The sequence below is a fragment of the Callorhinchus milii genome, unplaced genomic scaffold, assembly GCF_018977255.1.
Source record: "Callorhinchus milii isolate IMCB2004 unplaced genomic scaffold, IMCB_Cmil_1.0 Scaffold1, whole genome shotgun sequence".
Lineage (NCBI taxonomy): Eukaryota > Metazoa > Chordata > Chondrichthyes > Chimaeriformes > Callorhinchidae > Callorhinchus > Callorhinchus milii.
In genome coordinates this window covers 84,686,028-84,711,473 of record NW_024704742.1, presented here as the reverse complement: position 1 = coordinate 84,711,473, position 25,446 = coordinate 84,686,028, and the positions used below count along the sequence as shown (strand labels likewise).

Below are 25,446 nucleotides of genomic sequence, written 5' to 3'. Positions count from 1 at the left end.
CACAGCTCATCCCTTTAGCACTAGGGATCATCCTTGTGGCCCTCCTCTGTACTGCCTTGGCGGGCCCCTGTACCACAGCGATCTGAACTGTACCCAGAAATGCAGGTACAGAGCACAATATCTTGAATGTGACCTGAAAGGTTTTAATAATAATAATAATAATCCTTGATTATAGAGCCTAATCACATCGTTGAATCGTCTCAAAGCGTTTCACAGGATATACAAATGTAATCTTGTTGTTGTATACTGTAAAGTCTGTATATTTTGTAGCCGAAATGCAGCAGCCAATTGCACGCAGCAGTGTCCCATAAACAGCCGTGGATTTAATTGGGACACAAAGAACAGTGGATTGAAACCAGTGTAATGAACAGCGATGGCCTAACCTCCCAGATGTCATTTACCCCCAGTCACCATCACCCACCGTTTTCCTTTAATAAATGATAGGGTGGCGGTCCCTTTAAGAGCAGCTGTCAATCTCCACCTCTCGCCCCGCCCCTCCCTGTGACGTTTCTTATTTTGAACTTGAGGCCCCCCCACCGCCGAGGACGAGGCAGGCGTGGACGGCGCCTGAAAAGAAAGAAAGAGTGGAAAAAAAAGCGGGTTTTGCAGCATAATAAATACTTACCAGTGCGCTGCGCTTCATTCATCGCCTTTTGCATCAGACCAAATAAAACAAGCAGTTGCCGTAAAATCGGTCGCCTGGGAGTGGAAATTTAGAGCAAAATTTAAAAAAAGAAAGAAAAGGGAGGCGGGCGCCGGGCGCCTCAGGGCAGGGTCCTGAGGAGGGGGGGGGTTTGGCGCCAGATTTGAAGACGGAGGAGGGCGGCGGCGGCGCTCGCGCGTCAGTCTGTGTGACGGTCTGTGTGACGGTCTGTGGGTCACATCATGTACATTAGATCCATCATCCTCGAAGGCTTCAAGTCTTACGCGCAGAGGACGGAGATCAATGGCTTCGACCCGTTCTTCAACGCCATCACCGGCCTGAACGGCAGCGGCAAGTCCAACATCCTGGACTCCATCTGCTTCCTGCTCGGCATCAGCAACTTGTCCCAGGTACACCGCCCCGGGAATGGGAATCCCCCCCCACACCGCACCGCCCCGGGAATGGGAACCCCCCCCACACACCGCCCCGGGAATGGGAATCCCCCCACACCGCACCGCACCGGGAATGGGAACCCCCCCACACACCGCACCGCCCCGGGAATGGGAATCCCCCCCACACCGCACCGGGAATGGGAATCCCCCCCACACCGCACCGCACCGGGAATGGGAATCCCCCACCGCACCGGGAATGGGAATCCCCCCCACACCGCACCGGGAATGGGAATCCCCCCCACACCGCCCGGGAATGGGAATCCCCCCACACCGCCCCGGGAATGGGAATCCCCCACACCGCCCCGGGAATGGGAATCCCCCCCACACCGCACCGGGAATGGGAATCCCTCCCCCACACCGCCCCGGGAATGGGAATCCCCCCCACACCGCACCGCACCGGGAATGGGAATCCCTCCCCCACACCGCACCGGGAATGGGAATCCCCCCCCACACCGCACCGGGAATGGGAATCCCCCCCCCACACCGCACCGCACCGGGAATGGGAATCCCACACCGCACCGCACCGGGAATGGGAATCCCCCCCACACCGCACCGCACCGGGAATGGGAATCCCCCCCCCACACCGCACCGGGAATGGGAATCCCCCCACACCGCCCCGGGAATGGGAACCCCCCCCACACCGCACCGCACCGGGAATGGGAATCCCCCCACACCGCACCGCACCGCCCCGGGAATGGGAATCCCCCCACACCGCACCGCACCGGGAATGGGAACCCCCCCACACCGCACCGGGAATGGGAATCCCCCCACACCGCACCGCACCGGGAATGGGAATCCCCCCCCACACCGCACCGGGAATGGGAATCCCCCCCACACCGCACCGCCCCGGGAATGGGAACCCCCCACACCGCACCGGGAATGGGAATCCCCCCCACACCGCACCGGGAATGGGAATCCCCCCCACACCGCACCGCACCGGGAATGGGAATCCCCCCCACACCGCCCCGGGAATGGGAATCCCCCCACACCGCACCGCACCGGGAATGGGAATCCCCCCCCCACACCGCACCGGGAATGGAATCCCCCCACACCGCCCCGGGAATGGGAACCCCCCCACACCGCACCGCACCGGGAATGGGAATCCCCCCCCACACCGCCCCGGGAATGGGAATCCCACACCGCACCGGGAATGGGAATCCCCCCACCGCACCGGGAATGGGAATCCCCCCCCACACCGCACCGGGAATGGGAACCCCCCCCACACCGCACCGCACCGGGAATGGGAATCCCCCCACACCGCACCGCACCGCCCGGGAATGGGAATCCCCCCACACCGCACCGCACCGGGAATGGGAACCCCCCCACACCGCACCGGGAATGGGAATCCCCCCACACCGCACCGCACCGGGAATGGGAATCCCCCCCCACACCGCACCGGGAATGGGAACCCCCCCCACACCGCACCGCACCGGGAATGGGAATCCCCCCCCACACCGCACCGGGAATGGGAATCCCCCCCACACCGCACCGCACCGGGAATGGGAATCCCCCCCCACACCGCACCGGGAATGGGAATCCCCCCCACACCGCACCGCACCGGGAATGGGAATCCCCCCCCACACCGCACCGGGAATGGGAACCCCCCCCACACCGCCCCGGGAATGGGAACCCCCCCCACACCGCACCGCCCCGGGAATGGGAATCCCCCCCACACACCGCACCGGGAATGGGAATCCCCCCCACACCGCACCGCCCCGGGAATGGGAATCCCCCCCACACCGCACCGCCCCGGGAATGGGAATCCCCCCCCACCGCACCGCCCCGGGAATGGGAATCCCACACCGCACCGCACCGGGAATGGGAATCCCCCCCACACACCGCACCGGGAATGGGAATCCCCCCCCACACCGCACCGCACCGGGAATGGGAATCCCCCCCCACACCGGGAATGGGAATCCCCCCCCCACCGCACCGGGAATGGGAATCCCCCCCACACCGCACCGGGAATGGGAATCCCCCCCCACACCGCACCGGGAATGGGAATCCCACACCGCACCGGGAATGGGAATACAGTACTTTGTGGGACACCGCTGTGAGCAATTAACTTCCGCGTTTTGCCCACAAAATATAGGGTTAATTCACTTTACAATGTATTCTGTGAAGCGCTTTGACAAGTCTCAATAACGTGATAATGCTCTCCTCTTAAATACCTATACGCTCCCCCTCCCTCTTGTTGACTTCAGCCGCAGTCATGGGGTCAACTCCCACATGTATGTGGATGACACCCAACTCTACCTCTCTGCCTTCAGCCTCGACTCCAGGACCACTGCTGTCCTGACAGAATGTCTGTCCGACATCAAGTCCTGGATGAGAGATAACTTTCTTAGTTGAATGTCAACAAGACCGAGGCTCTCCTGATTGGCTTCCGTCAGGAGGACCTGTGGAGTCTCAGAGGGATGGAGTTCCAGAGGAAGCCACAGTCTCTCCTCCTCCCTTGCCTCCTTCGAGAACCATCTCAACACTCTCCTCTTCAACTGTGCCTTCGATCACACTCCTTCTCCCCCTGCCCTCCACCCTCCCTTGATCCCGAGCTCCAGCTCGGGTCCGAAACACTGATTGTCCAGCGCCTTGGGACTTCTTCCCGACATGAAAGGCGTTATACAAATGTAATTTTGTTGCTGTTGTCAGCGCCTCCACACCTCAGGTACCGATAGCATCACCGTCCAGGGATGCAGACTCCGCTTCACTGAGCCAGTCTGGAACCTTGGTGTCTTGTTTGGCTCTCAATTGGCCTTTCTACCCAAATCCGTGCCATGACCGCTCTGCCTTCCCCTATCTCTGCAACATCGCCCAGCTCCGCCACTGTCTCACCCTTCAGGCCGCCGAGACTCTCATTCGTGCATTCATCACATCTAGGCTTGACTACGGCAACTCCCTGCTTGTCGGCCTTCCCAACTCTTCCCTCCACAAGCTGCAGATCATCCAGAGCTCTGCAGCTCGTGTCCTCTTCCGCACAAGGCTCCGTGACTCCATCACCTCCACCCTTGCACAGCTCCACTGGCTTTCTGTTTCCCATCCCCCAGAGGATAGAGTTTGAAATCCTCGTCCTCGCCTTCAAGGCCCTCCGCGGCCTCGCCCCTCCCTACCTCTGTGACCTGCTGACCCCAGGCTCTGGCCTGCTCCATGTCCCCAGCCCACTCCACCATCGGCAGCCAGGCCTTCAGCCTCTCTGCCCCCATCCTATGGAACTCCATCCCACATTCCCTTCCCCCCACTCCCTCCCTTGCCTCCTTCGAAGCGTGTCTCAAAACACTCCTCTTTGACCAAGGCTTCGGCCATGCTCCTACCCTCCCTGCCCTCCATCCTCCCCGAACCCAGCTCGGGTCCAAATCCCTGACTGTCCAGTGGCTTGGGACGTCCTCCCGGCGTGAAAGGTCCTATACAAATGTAATTTGTAATGTATTATTATTACTCCTCACACAACACTGCACAGTGAATGGGAATGCTTCTCAGAACGCACCACACTATGCGCTTTCATTTCCTGGCAGCTGTCTAGCAGATTCTAATAATAATAATAAATAATCCTTGCATTTGATATAGTGCATATCACTTCTTTGAGATGTCTCAAAGCGCTTCACTAAATGTACTGTATCTTTTGTGGGCGAAACGCGGCAGCCAATTGTGCACAGCAGTGTCCCACAAACAGTCATGGATCGAGGGATCAATTTATTATTATTTCTTTTTGCCCACTATCGTGTTATGGATTAATGATGATGACAGTCATTTGTTACAAGTTTGAGTATTGATCGATACTTTCTTTGCTAAGGTACAATGTGGTTTACATATGTTTTTTGACGGAAAGTTGCCAAAATGTATTTGGATTTTTATTTTGTGGATATCTATTCTTGCATTTGAGGCAATTGAAAGCAGCTTGAACTTTGCTGTTTATTTTGATTTGAAAACCTTCAGTAGATTACTTAGTGATACATTCTTGATGCTGATTCCCTGTGCCCCAATTAAAAACCAACTAAAATATAACATTCCTTGTAGTTGATATTACACATTATTATGCGCTTCAGAGTTTTCTATAAAATGTAAGTACAATCTTTGCACAGCAAAGTCTATATGCAACCAGGAGGTGAATAACCAATTTATCTAAAAGATAATTTGCCAGGCCAGCAGGAGAAATTCCCCTCTCTTTTCAAATATTGTTTTTGGTTTTTCAATGTTCACCTAAACAGGCAGACAGAACCTCAGTTTACTGTCTCATCTGATATACAGCACCTCCAGCAATTCAACACTTCCACAGCACTGCACTGGAGTGTCAGGCTAGAAACTTACCTCTTTGACCTATATTGACCTATGTCTATATTGTGCAGACTAGCATTATTTTGTTACTATCTAATTTTCTACATCTTTCTTTCCAAGCCTTATTTAAACTCCCGCTCGATAAAAGCTGAAAAGAGAAAGTAAAAATTACCTTCAAGAATTAAGTACTTTTTTTAAAAAAAAAACAAAAGCCTGTGTGGTACGTATTATTTCATTGAAATATTCTGTTTTCTGTTGTAAGGTCCGAGCTTCAAATCTTCAGGACTTAGTCTACAAAAATGGACAAGCAGGGATTACCAAAGCCACTGTTTCGATTACCTTTGACAACTCAGATAAAAAACAAAGTCCCTTGGGCTTTGAGACACATGACGAAATTACAGTCTCCAGACAGGTATGTTTTCAATTATTTTATTATATACCTTGACATTCCAAATCACTGAATAGGTCTATTCTTAAGGGAACTATGTCATACTATCTATTGGAGTATCAATGCATCTCGGCACACAAACAAGCCCTGTAACTTGATTCTCTTTCTCTCCAGAGTTGGCAGTTTCACTGTATGGCAAAGCAAGAGCTCCCAAATATTCGATTAGTTTTAGCCTTAACATTTAACTTCGCGCAGCATTTTGGGAAATTCTTACATTGAGTCTGAATTCGGAAGATGATTCTTTTAAGAACTGAAGAAAACGAGCTTCCAAATGAAGAACGAGTTTAAGAATATTCCACAATTCTGTACCACTTTAAATTTTACGACAAAATAATCTTATAGTTTAAGACTAGGATGAATTTTGGGCCTTTGTGGATGGACTTTTAAGATATGGGTACCTGGGGTTGTAGGGTTGTAAGCTAATCTTTGGGTTATGAAATTGTCTTCTGAATCTCTACCTTCTATAACCTACTAATTGTCCTTTGGTATCTGTTATTCTCCAAATGAAATCTTTGACAAAACCTAATGCAGCTTCTCTAGCCCACCACCGTCTCGTGAGGTGTTCCTCAGGGCTCTCCTCTTCAACATATATATGCTCCCTCTTGGTGACATCATCCGCAGACTTGGAGTCAACTTCCATATGTATGCAGATGACACCCAACTTTATCTCTGCCTCCACCCTCGACTCCAGGACCACTGCTGTCCTGACAGAATCTCTGTCGGACATCAAGTCGTGGATGAGAGCTAAGTTTCTCCAGTTGAACGTCAACACGACCGAGGCTCTCCTGATTAAGCAGCATCACCATCCATGGTTGCACACTCCACCTCACCGAACCAGTCCGGAATCCTGGAGTATTGTTTAACCCTCAACTATCCTTTCTACCCCACATCCGTGCCATGACCCGCTCTGCTTTCCCCCACCTCCACAACATCGCCCGGCTCTGCCACTGCTTCTCCTCTCAGGCCAATGAAACCCTCATCTACCCATTTATCACATGAAGGCTCGACTACGCCAACTCCCTACTTGTCGGCCTCCCCAACTCTTCCCTCCACAAGCTGCAGATCATCCAGAATTCTGCAGCTCGTGTCCACTCCCGCACCAGGTTCCGTGACCCCATCGCTCCCACCCTCGCCCGGCTCCACTGGCTCCCCATTCCCCAGAGGATAGAATTTAAAATCCTTGTCCTCGCCTTTAAGGCCCTCCACGGCCTTGCTCCTTCCTACCTCTGTGACCTGCTAACCCCATATCAACCTCTTCTCACCTCTAACCCATGGAGTCCTGTAGCTCAGTGGTTAGAGCACTCGCTTTGCAAGTGAGAGACCTGAGTTCAATTCCAGGCAGAGGGCGAAACCTTGGGCAAGTTTCCTTACTCCACACAGAGCCTAATAATAATCCCTCCAAAACCAAAACAATAATAAATTGGTCATTTTCAATCTACGACTGTTTGTGGGACATTGCTGTGCGCAATTGGCTGCCACGTTCGCCCACAAATATACAGTCAATTCACTTTACAGTATATTCTGTGAAGCGCTTTGGGATGTCTAGAAGACGTGAAAAGCGCTATATCAAATGCAAGGATTATTATTATAACCTGTCCACTTCCTCTGCTCAGCAGGCTCTCCTGCTCCACATTTCCCGTCTGGCCACCCCACCATCTTCGGTCGGCCCTTTAGCCTCTCTGCCCCCACCCTTTGAAGCTCCATCCCACAGTCTCTTGGCCTTGCTCTCTTCCTTGCCTCCTTCAAGGCACGTCCCAAGACCCTCCTCTTGAACCGCACCTTCGGCCAACTCCTGCTCGGGTCCAAATTCTTGACTGTCCAGCGCTTTGGCACGTCCTCCCGACATACAACAACAACTTGCACTTATATAGCGCCCTACACACAAGGTAGCATCTCCGAGCGCTTAACTGTGGCGGAGCCTGACTCCGAGCCGGGGGTAGTGGTGTGGCCATAAGCACGGCGCTATACAAGTGTAATTTGTTGTTGTCGACCTGCAAATCTATCTTTAATACTGAAGATGGAGAAAATTCTAAAATCCATTTGTTCAGTAATTTTGATGGTACCAGTGGCTGAAAATTTGAGCTTCCCTTATTTGAACTGTGAATAAAGTCTTGTACAGATAGTCTTGGTAACAAGTTATACTTATATAATTTCTCATGTCGAAAGAACGTCTCAAAGTGCTTCACACAGTCGGCTGAGCGTCAGGGGTAGGTGGAGAGATAGCCGAAAGTGCCAGCAAAATTCACCAACTTGGATTTGAACAGCTTATTACTCCAATCCATTTATCAAAAAGCGAATTGAGTTATATGGGCAGATACCTCTTCATTGTGGCAGGTTAAGTATTGACATAATATTTTATAGCTCTCTTCTCACCACAAATCCCACAGAAAGAAAACATTGGGATGTTTACTGAGTAATTTATTTTTAAATTACTGAGACAGCCAGTGTTTGGAGAATTCAGTTCTCTGATGCTGTTGCAGCTATAATTTATTCAATACAGTACTGTGGAGTTCTGTAGCTCAGTGGTTAGAGCACTCGCCTCGCAAGCGAAGGACCTGGGATTGATTTCCACCAGGGCAAAATGTTGGACAAGTTTCCTTACTCCACATGCCTCTGTTTACCTAGAAATAAGTAGGAACCCGGTTGTCAGTTGATTGGTGGATTGCTTTTCCGGGGTAATAATTCCTTCAACGAATAAATTGATCACTTCAATCCACGACTGCCGCATTTCGCCCACAAAAATATACAGTCAATTCACTTTACAGTATATTCTGTGAAGAGCTTTGAGATTTCTTGAAGACGTGTTAGGACGCTATGTTAAATGCAAGGATAATTATTATTACAAGACTTATTATTAATCAGAGTATCTGAGACCTCAGTAAAATTAAAAACTTTGCTTGTTTTACTTATTCGTTACCTTATAATTGTGATAATTACAAAAGGTTTCAAATTAAATATTTGTTTCCTCCAGGTGGTTATTGGTGGGAGAAATAAGTACCTGATCAATGGTGTGAATGCCAACAACACCAGGGTATACGATCTGTTCTGCTCAGTCGGCCTGAATGTTAACAACCCACACTTCCTTATCATGCAGGTTTGTAACTGTCAATCACAAAGCACAGCAAGCATTATCCCATTGGGATCAACGTACTTTCCTCGCATGTGGTAGTGTGTAAATGTTACGAGATCCTATTGAATATAAATTCTGTACAATATTGAATCTCCTTATTCGAATTTGATTTAGTTTCAGTTAGAGTTTTTCAGACGTGTTCCAGCTTGCTGAACTTTCAACATGGAAGCAGCCTTGAGGCCAAAATACAGTCCTTAAGAGTACAATTTTGTATTGGTTAATATGAGTAGATTTAGCCATTGATAATTCGATGATTTAAGATACAGATTGTGTAAGGAAGCTCCCACGATTTATGGTGACTCAATTGACTGAGACGTCAAAGCTAGTGATGACTGGCTGGATGTTTGTAGTTAGCGAAAATTTAGGAATGCTTTTCCACAGAAGTTGAAATATAAGAATTGAATATAAGGATAACATTGCTACAGAATGGATTTACACGAGAGACTTGGATGAACAAAGATGTTTGAGCGATTTAATCTTTCCAAAATATCCATTTGATTTTCTTCCCATTGCAGCATCAAGCTGTCCTGGTCTTAAGCACTCTTCTTGATAACACGTCAAAGCTGTTAATTACTCTCACTATAAAGATGGAATCCATCCTAAGTTTACAATTCACAACCCTGAACCTATGCCCACTTGTCTAGGTGTGTTTGAAAATATTATTCTGGATTTCCTTGATCCCATTTAGTATCTTTTACAACGGAGATTTAATAGAATTTTATTCCATTTTTAAATAATTCAATTTATTTTTGATTCTAGGGGCGGATCACTAAAGTCTTGAACATGAAGCCTCCAGAGGTGAGTGAGCACTGAGGTTTCACAGTTTTTATATACAGTACGATGCTGTGAATTTATCTGGGCAAAAGTGTGAACAATTATTCAAAGAATGACAACTTTTACAGGCAAAGTTCTGAAATATAAAAAGGTTATCATTCAAATGTTCTGATTTATTCTCTGAAGGTATTGCTTTAGTATTTCCCTGATTTCTTTGTTGCTCGCAGATTGTTTTAGGCCTTTGCTTGAAGCATAACCATTCTCAATCCTGGGTTATGCTAAGACTTGCTTTGTAAGTGCAAGCCTGGAGTAGTCCTTTTTCAAACAACTGAATGTGAAAGTTGTCCGGTTTTAGGATATTGTGTTAACTTTGATTCTCGTTGCTTAGATCTTATCCATGATCGAGGAAGCAGCAGGAACCAGAATGTATGAGTGTAAGAAGTTAGCAGCCCAGAAAACCATTGAGAAAAAGGAGAGCAAGCTGAAAGAAATCTGCACGGTAAATGGATTGTAGTCCCCTCTGTCTCTATGTTAAGTAGTTTACAGTGTGTTCTGTGAAGCGCTTTGGGACGTCCTCCCGACGTGAAAAGCCCTATATCAAATGCAAGGATTATTATTATTATGTTAAGTAGTGTTTCTGATCAATGCTTTCCATTCATACAAAAGGTTATGATGGTCACATATCCACTGGCTTTATTTGTTTGGTGCTGAAAGCACCATAAATCGAGAGAAGTACAGAACACACAAGTGAAATAAAACCAGATAGTGTTTACTTACATGTTTAATTATTTGTCTTCTGAACAAACAATGCTAGTTTCTTCAATGAGCTGTTTGTGAATGTGTTCTGAGCTTTTAAATATGTGGAGAGAGTCAAGCCCTGCAAATTGTGTAAATCCCTTTAAGAATATATATATGTGTAAGAATTGGGAATGGACATGGAATAAAAACTGAGCAATTTGAGGCCATGGTTGTATGATCAAGATCAGGAACTTTTGATTGAGGGTCTGGAGGAGTGATTGGGTATGTTGTTATATGGTGCACTTCAAATTGAGGCCATTTGCTCCTGAAACCAAAATGGAGGATATTGGCAGTTCAGGTGGAAAGTACGCAGTTAATAGGTAATCATTGAATTTTCACTCCCCGATAAATGTATGTTAATGCTGAACCATTTGTTGAATATTTGAATTGTCCTGTTTCTCTTCGGAGTATTCAGCAGTTTGCTGTGCAGTCAGTGTGCTATTTAAACAGTGTATACAATGATTGTGTGGCAAATGTCAAGAGTGTTTTTGGTGAGTGTGAGGGAATATACTGTTCCAAAATTCTTTCTGTTGTCACTAATTGTTCTTTCAATATCAGAGGATGTAGTAATGCATTATTAGGCCCCAACAGATTGGGAAATTTAGTGGGCAGGAACGTAAAGGAGGTCAGACTTGGCAGAGCGGTTGGAATAGCTGTTGAGAGTGTACTTGTGTGATGTTTTCACAAGTTGTGCTGTGGCGCCAGTGAGGGGTTTGTTCCCATTCCAGAAGACTGAGAAACGGTCTCAGAAGAAACCACTGGGTTTCAGTTACAAACAGCACTTACTAACAGCACCAATTAAAACACAGCTATTTGATTTTAAACAGTTGGTGACTTTGGGTGGTGTTGGGGATAATTCTGTTCAGATTGTTCTTGGTTCTGTAGAATAATGAATACAACTAATATTCTGTAAATTATAATAATCCCTTCAAAAAGTTTTGGTCAATCCACGACTGTTTGTAGGACACTGCTGTGTGCAATTGGGCGTTTCGCCCACAAAATACAGTCAATTCACGTTACAGTATATTCTGTGAAGTGCTTTGAGCTGTTTCAACAACTTGATAAGGCGCTATATCAAATGCAAAGGATTATTATTATTATTAACTATAAAACTATTCACGAGAAGTATTAAAGTAAGAAATGTTGTTACTAGAATTAAGTTTTGAAAACAGCAAGTTGAACAGTTAAAGGAGCAAACTGAACATTGGATCAATAAATGAAATTCAAATTTGATGTTGGGTAATTATTTAGCGATCAGTGATCGCTTTTATTTGCTGGTTTTGGTCGATGTGACAATTATCTACAAGGATATTATCACATGCTGCAATTTTAAGTAGAAGGACATACATGTTTATATTCTTTGTTATCACACTTCAGAAGTTGTTTTTAGTATTTTGATTTAATAAATGAATTTATGACTTGTTCTATCTACCTTTCTGTGACATATTTCTGGTGGTTTTGTTTTCTTGATGTTTGTTCTTTCATTCTAGATTCTGGAAGAAGAAATTACTCCAACTGTTCAGAAACTGAAGGAGGTATGCATTTAGCAGTTTCCTTCACTTTAGATATCTCCACACGATAGGTTTTACTTTGCTGAAAATGCTGCTTCACCATTTACCATTACACACTTTATTTTCCTCATAAGATATTGTGCTGATCGTGAACAGTAAGGATAATTTTATGATGAAGTTTATGAGAGTTGTAGTGAGACTGAGAAAACAACTTGCTTGTTTAACTGCTCACCTTTACTACACCAAAAGAGATGTACAGCTCAATATGAGCTGCCAGAAATACTACATTTAGTTAACCCAATAAATTTGCAAATAAAATAACACGAGAATGTTGGGTAACAAGTTCCATCACTTCCCTTATATCAGTGAGATCCTGATCACAGTGATGCAATGGGAGAAATGCAAGTTAAACCACCAATCTTTGCAGATTTAACCGCTGCTTCTTGTGATATTTCGCCCACAAATATACGGTCAATTCACTTTACAGTCTATTCTGTGAAGTGCTTTGAGACCTCGAGAAGACGTGACAAGGCACTATATCAAATGCAAGGATTATTATAAAAGAACAATGATTGAAAATTACAGTCCATTGCCACAAATTCAAACAGTCCTGATTTCCCCTTCCGACAGTATGCATTTCACATATTTGATGTATTTCTTCTCCTTTAAGAGTGATGCGCACCAGGCTGCAGGGAGTGAGTATTGTGCAGTCAACTTCAAGTCTGGCCCTCCTATTATGAGATCTCTAATGCAAACAAATCAGTAATTTGGATGGTGTTTGGCCCCAACCTTCTTGCATTTTCTGTGGACTGTACGTAAACTACAACTTAAACAGGGGTTCACAATTGTCATTTTAACAGCAACAACAAGATTACATTTGTATAGCGCCTTTCACATCGGGAGGACGTCCCAAGGTGCTGGACAGTGTACAGCATTTCAGACCCGAGCTGGGGTCAGGGGTGAGAAGGGAGGAGAGGGGAAGGAGGGTGACCAATGGTATGGTCGAAGAGGAGGATTTTGAGGCGGGACTTGAAGGAGGCTAAGGAGGCGGCGAGGTAGAGTGATTGGGGCATGGAGTTCCAGAGGTTGGGAGCAGAGTGGCTGAAGGTTTTTCCGCCAGTGGTGGGTGGGTTGGGGGATGTGGAGCAGGCCGGAACCGGCTGAGTGGAGGGAGCGGGCGGGTTGGTAGGGGGCTAGGCGGTCACAGAGATAGGGTGGGGCGAGACCATTGAGGGCTTTGTAGGTGAGGACCAGGATTTTGAACTGGATCCTCTAAGGGATAGGGAGCCAATGGAGTCAGGCGAGAATGGGGGGATGGGGTCACGGAGTTTGGTGCGGGAGAGAACATATTTTGAATACATTAAACAAATTCAAAATAAAATGCTTTGTGAATGCATTTAATGTCTGGAGGATATTTTAGCGTGATTCCAGATCCCTGATAAACATCGTTTTAGATTGGTTTATTTGGTTGCATTCTTGCCTCTGGTCAGAGATTGTAGATTCAAGCCCTATATTGGAGACTGAGCAGTCTAGGATGACTCTCCAGTGCAGTGTTGGGGGAGCAAAGTGCCTTACTTTACATGAGATAGTAAATCAAGGTTCTTTCTGTGGACGTGGACATTAAGGAAGCTATAACATGATTTGAAATGGGAATTTTTCTCAGTGTTCTGGCCAATCCTCCAGATCAATTGGTCATTCCATTTCCTGACAGTTTATGGGACATTCTGTGGCCAAATTGGCTTCCGCGTTTGCCTGCAAATACACAAACATTATATTTAACAGTAAGAAATATGAAGCTCTTTGAGACATTCCACTGTTAGAGAAGCTATATCAAAAAGGGAGGATTATTAAGGGAGTGGGGTCCTGTAGCTCAGTGGTTAGAGCACTCGCTTTGCAAGTGAGAGACCTGAGTTCAATTCCAGGCAGAGGGCGAAACCTTGGGCAAGTTTCCTTACTCCACACAGAGCCTAATAATGATCCCTCCAAAACCAAAAACAATAATAAATTGGTAATTTTCAATCCACGACTGTTTGTGGGACATTGCTGTGCGCAATTGGCTGCCGCGTTCGCCCACAAATATACAGTCAATTCACTTTACAGTCTATTCTGTGAAGCGCTTTGGGACGTCCTCCCGACGTGAAAAGCGCTATATCAAATGCAAGGATTATTATTATATTATTATCAACACCCAATATTTTCTCACTTTCTAAACAGACTGTATGTACTCTGAAGGTTCCAGTGCTGATTGTGTGTGTTGTGATTGTAGGAAAGATCTTCATATCTGGAATACCAGAAAGTGATGCGAGAGATTGAACATCTCAGTCGTCTGTATGTGGCGTATCAATTTGTTTGTGCAGAAGAGACCAAGCTACGCTCCGCAGAAGATCTAAAAGAAATGCAAGAGAGCATTATCCAGCTTCAACAGATCATTACAGATGGTGAGAAGAAGGTGAAGGAAATCAGCAAAGAAGTATCTGAGCTGGAGAAAATCCGAGACAAGGTACCACATACACTATTCACAGATGATCAAATTCTGTTTGTGTTAGAAAATAACACTGATGATTCTTGACAGGTTGTTGGAAATATTGCACAATATCTTATTAAACTTTCCAGACTAAACGGTTTAAACTGTAAACACAGTGTGTTGGGTAACTGTTTCCACCATATAACTTGAGGCTTGTGGAGGGAAGAGTTGGGAATTCTTACCTTCACAAGATGCAGATTATTCAGGACTTGCAGCATGTGTCCTCTCCCGCTTTGTGAGCTGATCACCCCAATCCTCGCCTGGCTTCACTGGCTCTCCATCTGCCAGAAGATCGAGTTCAAGATCCTTGACCTCATCTTTAAAGCCCTCCATAATCTTGCTTCACCGTACCTCAGCCACCTATTAAAATGTCACCAACCTGCCCGCTCCCTCTGCTCTGCAGGTACTGGCCTGTTCCATGTCCCCCGTCCTGTCTGCTCCACAATTGGCGGTTGGACCTTCAGCCTTTTTGCCCCACCCACCGGAATTTCATCCCTAAGCCCCTCCACCTCACCCCCTCCCTTACCTCCTTCAAGGCCCATCATTTTCGACTATGTCTTTGGTCATCTTCTATAGCTCAGTGATTAGAGCACTCGCCTCACAAGCGAGAGACCTGGGTTTGATTCCCAGCAGGGCGAAATCTTGGGCAAGTTTCCTTACGCCACACACCTAATAATAATCCCTCAAGAAAAAAAACCAATAATAATTTGGTCACTTCAATCCATGACTGTTTGTGGGACACTGCTCTGCGCAATTGGTTGCCGCATTTCGCCCACAAAAAATGCAGTCAATTCCCTTTACAGTATATTCTGTGAAAGCGCTTTGAGACGTCTAGAAGAAGTGAAAAGCGCTTTATCAAATTCAACGATTATTATCAAATTCAAGGATTATTTTTATCTTCCCCCGTCCACTTTCTCTGTCCTCCACTCCTGTCTGTTTCCAACCTGCAGCTCGGGGGTAAACCCCTCATTGTCCAGTGCCTTGGATGAAAGACATTATGTAAATGCAATTTGTTGTTGTTGTAAATGTACATTTGCCTAATTGGCTAATTCCTATTGAAAATATTGGAAATGAAAGGGTTGTCTTGAATTGATGCAAAACCTGGGAGTTGAACATAACGTTGTTTGTTCTTCCCCAGCCTTAGAGCTGTAAACAAAATGGCCAGAATCAATTTGCTGCAGCTAAATAGCTTTGTACTGAGTCTCCAATTAGTTTGGGTAGCCGTTTCATTTGCTGTTTGTTGCGTCGCAGGAGGTTGGTGGAGTACTTCAGTCACTAGAAGAGGCAGTGAACGAAGCCCACCGTAAGGATGTTAAAGTGCAGAGCTCACTCGATCACAAGAAGGACAGCCTTAAAGCAGAAGAGAAGAAACGTAATGTGATTGTCAAAACTATGGAGGAGGTGAGAGATGCTTATCAGTGCAACTTACACTGGAGGAAGGCTTTAAAAACATTCATATTTTACTTAGAATTCTTATGTTCTTGCCCCTCCAGCTGCTTTTCTTTTAAACCTCGTGCTTCAATGCATATTCTTTCAGTTTTTGAAGCACCATTTACAGTAAAGACCTGAAATAACGGTAGTTTTGGTGCATAAAATCCCAACCAAAGTAGTAATGAGACGCAATCATCGTTAAGCTTTTCTACATTCACTGTACGTGGGCTCGGAGAGGCAGCCGACTGCTGGCTGGGGTCAGTGGCTTGCAGCGGACATCACTTTCTGTGCTGCACTGCGCTTGCGCAATGAGCAGGAAGTGATGTCTGCAGTCGGCCATTATTTAGCTCAAAAAGCTGCTGTTGTGTGAGCGGACAGACCTTATGAGTATGTTTTGACTTGTTTTTTGGTAAATAAATCCCAGGGTCCGCACCACAATCACTCTAAAAGTGAACTCGCATTAAATTGAATTCCATTTGCTTTGCTAGAATGGTTACTTGGCCATCGAGAGCTGAGGAGTTTGAATTGAGTGAGATTTCACCCGTTGGGTTAAAATACAAAATTACATTAGTATAGTGCCTTTCATGTGGGGAACGTGAAAGGCACTATACTATACAATGCTTAAGGCACTGGACAGTCAGGGACCTCCGAGCTGGGGGTTGGGATCAGGAAGGGTAGGAGGGTGTCCGAAGACTCGGTCAAAGAGGAGGGTTTTGAGACCCGCCTTGAAGGAGGGAAGGAAGGGAATTGTGATGCAGTTCATTGAATTCCAGGATGCCACTAAGGTTTCATCTGACTGTCTGGTTTCAAATACCTAAGACTTAGCAATGCAACATAAATCTTTCAAAGCCTTGTTCTTTATGCAAAAACAAAACTAGATAAAGTAACTGCAGACTGGGTTTCTTGGCAGGATGCTACGGCTCTTTCAACAAATGAGAAGGAAGTGAAGAAGATTTCGGATGAATTAAAGTCTCTGCAGGAAACAAGTTGCCAAGATGGGGAGGCACTGGCAGCTGCTCAGAAGCACTTCAATGCTGTTTCTGCTGGTCTTTCCAGTAATGAGGATGGCGAGGCAGAGACTATCGCTGGCCAGATGATGACCTGCAAGAATGATTTAAGCAAAGCGGAAACCGAGGCCAAGCAGGTAAACTGCCATATTCTGAGGGTGATTTTCATCTGCAGTTTAAAAAATACATATGTTTTATGTTCAAGTAACAGCTTGATTATTCAGACACTTTGAAACTGGAAAAGTGTTTGAACTATCAATATGAAAAGTTTCTTATTTGTAAATCTGTATCGAGATCCAGTAAATACAATACAAAATTACATTTGTATAGCGCCTTTCACATCGAGAGGATGATTCAAAACGCTGATATGTGCATACAAGCTTGTCAAATTAATCTTGTTCACTGTGGCAAGCACTGAGGTACTGTCTATTAGTCTGATAGTGGCCATTGCAATGTGTCTCTAACTCTTGAGCTTGTGACTAAAATTGTTTAAAAATATATTTTCAATGTGATCCTGGTGTCTTTTGTGCACATTTTCAATATGAAGTTATTGTCTTTGACCCTCACCTCTGAAAATCCCTGTAACTCGCCCCATTTTTAATCTTTAAATGCTATATTAAGACTTGCCTCTGACTGTGCCTGTCATCACCTCCCCCTTCTCCCTTGCTCAGTGTTCAAATCTACCATTGTGCAGCCCTCAAGATGCTATCATGGTGAAGAGCAAAATGTGTACATATATATATAATACCATAAACTCCTGATAATGAGACACTGCCTTAAAAAGCCACAGGGCTTAAGTCATCTTATTGTCAATATCCTGGCCACTTCCCATGCAAAATGTGAATAAGGCAATCCGGTTTATTCATCATTCCACTTAAAAAATAAGCAATTGCATTCCAGAAACTCCCATAATTGAAATAGATTGGATAAATTAAAGGGACCTGAAGTGAACTTGCCTGTACCATGAGAAAATGTCAGCAAGCCGCCTGGCCAGCCAGGACCCAAAGTAAACTCCCGATGAGTGGCCTTCACTGTGGGAATATGTCACTGAACAGCAGTAGTATTACTGTAATTGTATTGCTAGATTGACAGAGTGGCAAGATGGTTAAACTCACCCAGTGAACCTGTGCTCTTATGTGAAATAGAGTACCTTGCAAGTTGGGAAGGGAAAGTGCATTTATAGGACAGGAGTGATATCTGACTGTGCCATATTTTATCATTTTGAAAATGATCAAGAAGACAGTTCAGTGTATTTTGTGTTGTGCAAACAGTTTATTACAAATAATGTTTAATTTTCACATATCACCTGGAAGTACAGTATCTTCTTTAATACACTACAGTACATCTCCCGAGACGTGCACAATTTCCAATAGAGTCACAGAAATAAGTCATAGAAAACAGAAAAGAAGTGCAATTATAGACCTATGTGCCTATATCTAAACATATACATAACTTAAATGAGTTTTAACAAATAAACTGTCAGTTGCGGGGAGGGGGGCACTTTGTCACACTGACAGCTGCTCACCTTGCTTGGGTGTAGTGTGTGTCAGTGTAGGCCCTACTGGCCACAGCGCCTCCAGTGACTCCGGGGACTTTTGCTTAAATTCCCACTCCCTTAGAGTGACAATTTATCCGGATGTTATTGTATCTGTGTGTATATATAATATACATGTATATTGTAATGCAATCATATAAATACTAGTTGTTGTTGTCCTGTTAGTTTTACCGTAAGTGTGTAAATATTCAAATATTAAAATCCCTTTCTAAATTCTAAACTGGATCACTATTCTTCAGGCTCACATGAAGTTGCAACATGCTCAAAAGGAACTGAAGACCAAACAAGCAGAGGTGAAGAAGATGGACAGTGGTTACAAGAAAGATCAAGATGCTTTTGAAGCTGTTAAAAAAAACAAAGAAAAACTCGAAGCTGAAATGAAGAAACTGAATTATGAAGGTTTGTCGAGTTTCTGAAATATGGACTGTGCTAATTCTGCTGTGACTATAAACAAACATCTCAAGCTCAGTCAGGGTATGTGTCTCCTGGCTCAGTTGGTACTGATCAAATTGCTGTAGATTTGGGGCTATTATATTTTGTTGTGGAAGTTAAAGAATTAGAATATTACTATTATTTGGTACTGGAATTTTTTTCTCTCACATGTTTTCTTTTTTAGATGGGAGAGAAGAGAAGCTTTTAGACCTGCGCCGAGACCTGTCACGAGCTGTAAATAAGCTCAAAGAATCCTATGAAACCTTGGTGGCAAAATTCCCTAATTTAAGATTTGATTACAAGTAAGATTGCTATTCTCTAGTCTTGATATTGTATAAGCACGCAGCGAAAAGCTGGACTCTTAATACTTAATACTATGTACCTTTATAAAGGTTAAATGTTTAAATATTTTGGCAAGTTATAAAGCAAGTGGATGCATGCATTGCCACACTGTGTTCTGACATTTTGAAGAACGTTTTGGCTGGTTTGACACATTAATGCAGTACAGCAGGGACTTATCAAAGCCTGTTTCTAAGCTAAACTCAAACATTTGTGTCTTGTGCACTGTATATTAAAAATAAATTTTGAATGAACTATTATTGTGTCTGGTGGGTGGGAGTATGCTTTGAAAAGAATACCATTAAAAAAGAATACCAGCACATTGAACGAATTTCTGTATGTCTTGGGTAATGATCCCTGTGCAAGTCTTTTTATCATACTTTGGATTATTGCTCTTGTGGACTCGAGAAATGTTTAGTACCTTCACTGTTGCAAATGGTGTTTTACTTTTAGTAAGATAATATTGAAAGCAGCTTTTTTGAACACTTATCTTCTATTTAGGGATCCTGAAAAGAACTGGAACTCAGATAGAGTCAAAGGTCTTGTTGCCACACTTATCTCTGTGAAAGACATCTCGGCGGCAACAGCCCTAGAAGTGGTTGCTGGAGGCCGTCTGTATAACGTGGTGGTGGACACAGAGGTAGGTGACAATTCATAACAGTAGCCATACATTGAGAAAAGTGACTGAGCCCAGATATTATAAGTAATGCTCTGAGCATAGTTTCTGGAGTTTATTTAAGTCAAGAGCCACAATTCTTAAATTGTGTTGCAATATTTGTTATCTTGGTGACTGAAGTTTTGAATTGAAGGTACAAAATTGTTTTCACCCCCAAAGTTAGGAGAATGAGGACTTTGCTCAATATTTTCCTCTCTTGTTTAGGAAACCGGCAAAAAGCTCCTAGAGAAAGGAGACCTCAAGCGGAGATACACCATCATACCGCTCAACAAAATTTCTGCTCGGTGCATTAATGATCAAACAGTGAAGGCTGCCAAAGATTTGGTAAGAACTACAGAGCTACAAGGGAATTGAAGCACAAAATCATTGCTTCGGATTTATGGTGTGCTGTGCATTCAGTCCAGTTTTACGGATTCAAGTCCTTTAGCTTGATTTGTATCAGCTGTAGGAGTTCAAAAAATTACAGTGATTTTAATGTATTTAAAGTAATCGTGACTTTTTAAATGCATTTCATGTCCCAAATATGGTAACACAGTCTGTGTGTTATAGGTGGGTGCAGACAATGTGCATACAGCCCTATCACTGGTTGGATACAATTCAGAGCTGCAGAAAGCAATGCAGCATGTTTTTGGGTCTGCATTGGTGTGCGACACTTTGGAAAATGCCAAGAGAGTAACCTTTGACAAGAGGATCATGACAAAAACAGTCACACTTGGTGGCGATACGTTTGACCCACAGGGAACGTTAAGTGGAGGTCAGTTTGTGCTGTTGGTGTGAATACATCATTAAACCTATTTGTGTCCTTTACGCTTAACATATGAAGGGAAGTAACTCTTCAATCTAACACATGTAAGAAAAAATTGAAGACAAAAATCTCCATTTACTTGTGGCAATTTAACAGCAAGTGGAGAATAACCCTTGGTTGGTAACCAAAAGAAACTAACTTGAACAACAATCAAAATAAATAGATTTGGGCTGGAGTAGGATTATGTTTAGCTGTTAACTTACGTACGGTCAACAGAGCAAATGTTAACACAATTTTAAGACTTAAAACTGAAGTCATTTTACACCGAAATATATCGCCTTGAATAGAACTTCTAGCTGTTTTCACCTTTTTAAATGTTTGGTTGGTTTGTTCAGATTCGTTGGCCTATGGGAACCATTAAGTATTACTGTATAAGGAACAGCTAATACAAAACATTAATGGGGTTCATATTGCGGTGTTTCTTAATAGGATTTCTTTAACTCCTTGATGCTGATTAGCAGGAATGCCCCTCCAAGTTGTCCTGTTTCAGTGTGGGGTTCCCTTGAGTCAGGGTGACCAATTTCTGGTTACCTGAAGGAGTCCCTGCATTAAGAAACACCACAAAATTGACCCAATTGTTGCTAAGCATATGCTATTGTCCTCCTGACGTGAAAGGCACTATACGAGTGTAATTTTGTTGTTGTATACTAGAAAATGGAAATCGTATTTGGATTGACGTGCTGCCACTTATTTTAGAATACATGTGCAGAGCTGGGCCAGGATAGGAATTTGTCCATTGAATATAGTGTGCGGTTTGTTTTTTTACCTGTTGCTAACTTGGCTGTGTGTTTATTTTGTAAATTAGGTGCCCGAGCACAGTCTGCCTCTGTTCTGAGCAAGCTTCAGGAGCTGAAAGATGTTCAAGATGAACTTCGATCGAAACAGACTGAGTTGCAGCAAGTAGATAAGGAGCTGGGGAGTCTCAAAAGCACAGTGGAGAAGTATGTCTGTGTAGGGTTATCAAATAAATGTTTTAGCATTATGTCTGCCATTTACCTTAGATAATATAAGATTAATAGAGTACCAACTAGCAGTTTATTCTCCAATGAGGGACTCCAGTTAAATGATGCCTCTCCTCTCCCCGCCACATTAAAATTAACATTCACCTCCAAAATACACAGTTACAACACTTTACAGTATGTCCTCTTGACAGGAAAGGCACTACGTCAAATGAAAGAATTATTGTAGCATTCAAAAAGTGGTTTATATGTGAGGTTCAGAACACAGATGAAAGGAGAAATGTGAACATGCACCGCAATAGATTTCCTTATGAAAATCTAAAAGGAAAAATCCCTCCAATAATTTTAAGAAACCCACATAATTATATTAATAATAATCCTTGCGTTTGATATAGCGCCTTATCACATTTGCCGACATCTTAAAGTGTTTCACAGGATATACTGTGTACGGACTTTTTTGTGGGCAAAATTTGGCAGCCAGTTTGCAGTGTCCCACAGACAACTGTGGGGTGATCAATTTTAATTTGGGGGGATTTATTAATTTTCATATTGTCCAAATGTTTGCCATTAAGTTAAACCTCAGTGATCCTCTATGGAAGACTCCGGTGGAGAAGCTGGGACCAACGCAGAAATGGAAGGCTGTATGGCTTCCTTCAGCACTGTAAATTTCTGTTAATAATAATAATCCTTGCATATGATATAGTACCTTATCACGTCTTTGAGACGTCTCAAAGTGCTTCACAGAATATACTGTAAAATGGATTGATTGTTTATTGTGAGTGAAAGACGGCAGCCAATTCTGTTCTGTTCAGTATGTTGCCGTCAGTACTGTAACATGTTCCTAATCCATTTTGCTCTTCATGTAAAACTAGTTGTAATTAACTAAGTTGCATTCTTTTCAGGTACCGTGAGCTGAAACTGCAGTGGGAGTTGAAATCGCAAGAGCAGGAAATACTACTGGTGAAACTTCAGCAGAGTTCCTACCATAGGCAGCAGCAGGAGCTTGAAACCCTGCAGAAAACTATCGGTAATGAATTCAAAGGGTGAACAGGACAAATAGTGAAATCGGTCCCAAATAAGCCAACTTTATTCATTTAGGAGTGAAAATAGCAATGTTGTTTTATTTAATACGGATAATGCTAAGTAACACATGAGTTCAATTTAACGATATATTTAAAGCATCGAATGGTCCCTTGATGTTCTTTTTTAATAGTTGCACCCAGAAGCCCACCTCATTGCGTTAGACTTCCTGCTCGGGGGCTGTGACATTACATTGCTGATTAGTGAAATATCAGCTTTTGATATTTTATTTTGTTTGTTTAAACAAAGTGCAGGAAATCGCATTTGAGGTGCTGCTCACGCACCAAATAGAAAGTTATGTCTAGTGACCAATTTTAAGAACTGTTTAAAAAATTAATGGTGGGAATCCATTTTCCTTAATTTGAAAAAAATGGAAATCCCAACAAATACAGGTGTACCAAATCATGAGGGGCTTTGTTAGGATAAAGATAAGTTATTCCCACTGCTGGGGGAGACAATAACTAGGGGACATAGGTATAGTATAAGGTGGCCACTATAAGGAATGAAAGGGGACTTAGGAGGAATTTTTTCACCCAGAGAATGGTTGGGATGTGAAATGTCTGCTGAGGTGGGTGGTGGAGGCAGATTCTATTGTAGCTTTCAAATGGGAAGTTGATTGGCATTTGAAAGAAAGGGGCTTGAAGGGGTATAGGGATAACAACAACAACAAGATTTCATTTATAGAGCGCCTTTCACGTCGGGAGGACGTCCCAAGGTGCTGGACAGTTGGGTCAGGACCCGAGCAGAGGGGAAATGGTCAGGGTGAGGGGAGGGAAGGGAGGGAGCGAGGAGGGGGTAGAGAGTCGAGAGGGGAGCTGAAGGCACAGTCGAAGAGAAAGGTCTTGAGACCGGCCTTGAAGGAGGAAAGGGAGGAGGCGACGAAGGCACTAGGGGATGGAATTCCAGAGCCTCGGGGCTGAGAGGCTGAAGGCCCGGCCACCGATGGTAGGGCAGTTGGGGCGGGGGATGTGGAGCAGACCGGAGCCAGAGGAATGGAGGGTACGGGCAGGTAAGTAGAGGGATAGTAAGTCGGAGAGGTAGGAGGGAGCAAGGCCGTGAATGGCCTTGTAGGTGAGGATGAGGATCTTGAATTCGATGGGATGGTGGGATTGAAGCGATATCCTTGCTCTGTGAGCTGACCCAGGCTTGAATGGCCTCTTGCACTGTAGATTTCTATTTTTCTTTTCTATGTTTCTGCTGATTTTTGCCATTTTTAAAATGGGGAGTTATGTAGTACAATTGTAGAAAACTTATTTTACATAGTTTTTTTTATGCTCGTTTTTTCTCCCTCCCCACTTTTCACCCCCCAAAAAAAGGTTTTGATTAGTAAGCTTGGGTGAGCTGAGTATTTCTGTCAGAAAGCAGTGCTGAGGATTCACAACCTTGCATCAAGTAATATATTGCAGTAAAAGTGGTGTGAACTTAAAAGTTACACTGACGTTATGTTCTGTCTTAAACTAGATGAATGTGAAGAGACGCTGAAGAAAACTAAGGAGGTACAAAAGAAAGCTGAAGAAAAGTACAAAGTTCTGGAGAACAAAATGAAAAACGCTGACGCAGAGAGGGAAAAGGAGCTAAAGGAAGCGCAAAAGAGGCTTGATGATGCTAAAAAAAAGGCAGATTCCTCCAGTAAGAAGACCAAAGAGAAGCAACAGGTGTGAGACATTGTAATGTGACCCAGCAGTCAGGGAACACAGTTGATTACAGTTGTAATGTTCAAAAGTACATAAGATTGTAGGAATATTCAGGGTGTTTCCAAAAGTCCTGGTACCCCCATGTGTTTTTTTACACAGTGCACTGATCAACAACTGAAACGTGGAAGAATGATGATAATTGTATTTAGAAATACTTAATTGTAATCAGTACAAGTGTTTAACCTTTATTTAGATGTCAAGAGGATCAGTGTGTGTGAGCTCCATCATTTTCATGGCAGAAAATGATCCATCGCCATGTTTGATGTGACATCTTTCATAACATGGATGGAGTGACAAGACGAAATACATCTCTGACAACTTGTTTCAACTCCTCCGTGATCTCGTGTCACTGTTTTATAGCAGGACTTTGTGGACACCCTGTACAGACCTGGAAAAAATCCCATCCCATCCGGCCAGTGTCAAAATTTAACTCTTAATAATCATTGCCTTCTGACGAAGGGTCGTGGACCTAAAACATTGACTCACTTTCCTTTCTCCATAGATGCTGCCTGATCTGCTGTGTTTTCCCAGCTCTCTCTGTTTTTGTTTCAGATTCCAGCATCTGCAGTATTTTGTGTTTTGATAATAATCATTGCATTTGACATAGCGCCTTATCACGTCTTCGAGAAGTCTCAAAGCGCTTCGCAGAATATATTGTAAAGTGAATTGACTGTATATTTTGTGGGCGAAATGCGGTAGCCAATTGCACGCAGCAGTGTCCCACAAACAGTTTTGGACTGGTGACCAATTTTTTTTTTTTGATGGAATTATTACCCCCAGAAAAGCGATCTGCCAATTGATTAACAACCGGGTTCCTATTTAAAGCTAGGTAAACAGAGGCTTGTGAAGTAAGGAAACTCGACCAACATTTCGCTCTGCTGGGAATCAAACCCAGGTCTCTCGCTTGCGAGGCGGGTGC

At 44.1% G+C, this 25,446-nt stretch overlaps 1 protein-coding gene across 1 annotated transcript in view; it reads left to right on the top strand.

The window, feature by feature from the left end:
• Positions 1-789: 789 nt before the first annotated feature.
• Positions 790-25,446, top strand: part of smc2 (structural maintenance of chromosomes 2) — a 31,836-nt gene continuing 7,179 nt past the window's right edge. Inside the window, exons 1-17 of the mRNA XM_007906518.2 lie at positions 790-1,053; positions 5,627-5,776; positions 8,784-8,906; positions 9,702-9,740; positions 10,105-10,215; positions 12,005-12,049; positions 14,292-14,525; positions 15,801-15,950; positions 16,891-17,124; positions 18,782-18,941; positions 19,159-19,276; positions 19,815-19,953; positions 20,194-20,313; positions 20,539-20,743; positions 21,600-21,735; positions 22,656-22,780; positions 24,295-24,488. Of these exons, the coding sequence (XP_007904709.2) occupies positions 886-1,053; positions 5,627-5,776; positions 8,784-8,906; positions 9,702-9,740; positions 10,105-10,215; positions 12,005-12,049; positions 14,292-14,525; positions 15,801-15,950; positions 16,891-17,124; positions 18,782-18,941; positions 19,159-19,276; positions 19,815-19,953; positions 20,194-20,313; positions 20,539-20,743; positions 21,600-21,735; positions 22,656-22,780; positions 24,295-24,488 (2,451 nt within the window). The 5' untranslated portion in view covers positions 790-885. The remainder of the gene's footprint in view (positions 1,054-5,626; positions 5,777-8,783; positions 8,907-9,701; positions 9,741-10,104; positions 10,216-12,004; positions 12,050-14,291; positions 14,526-15,800; positions 15,951-16,890; positions 17,125-18,781; positions 18,942-19,158; positions 19,277-19,814; positions 19,954-20,193; positions 20,314-20,538; positions 20,744-21,599; positions 21,736-22,655; positions 22,781-24,294; positions 24,489-25,446) is intronic.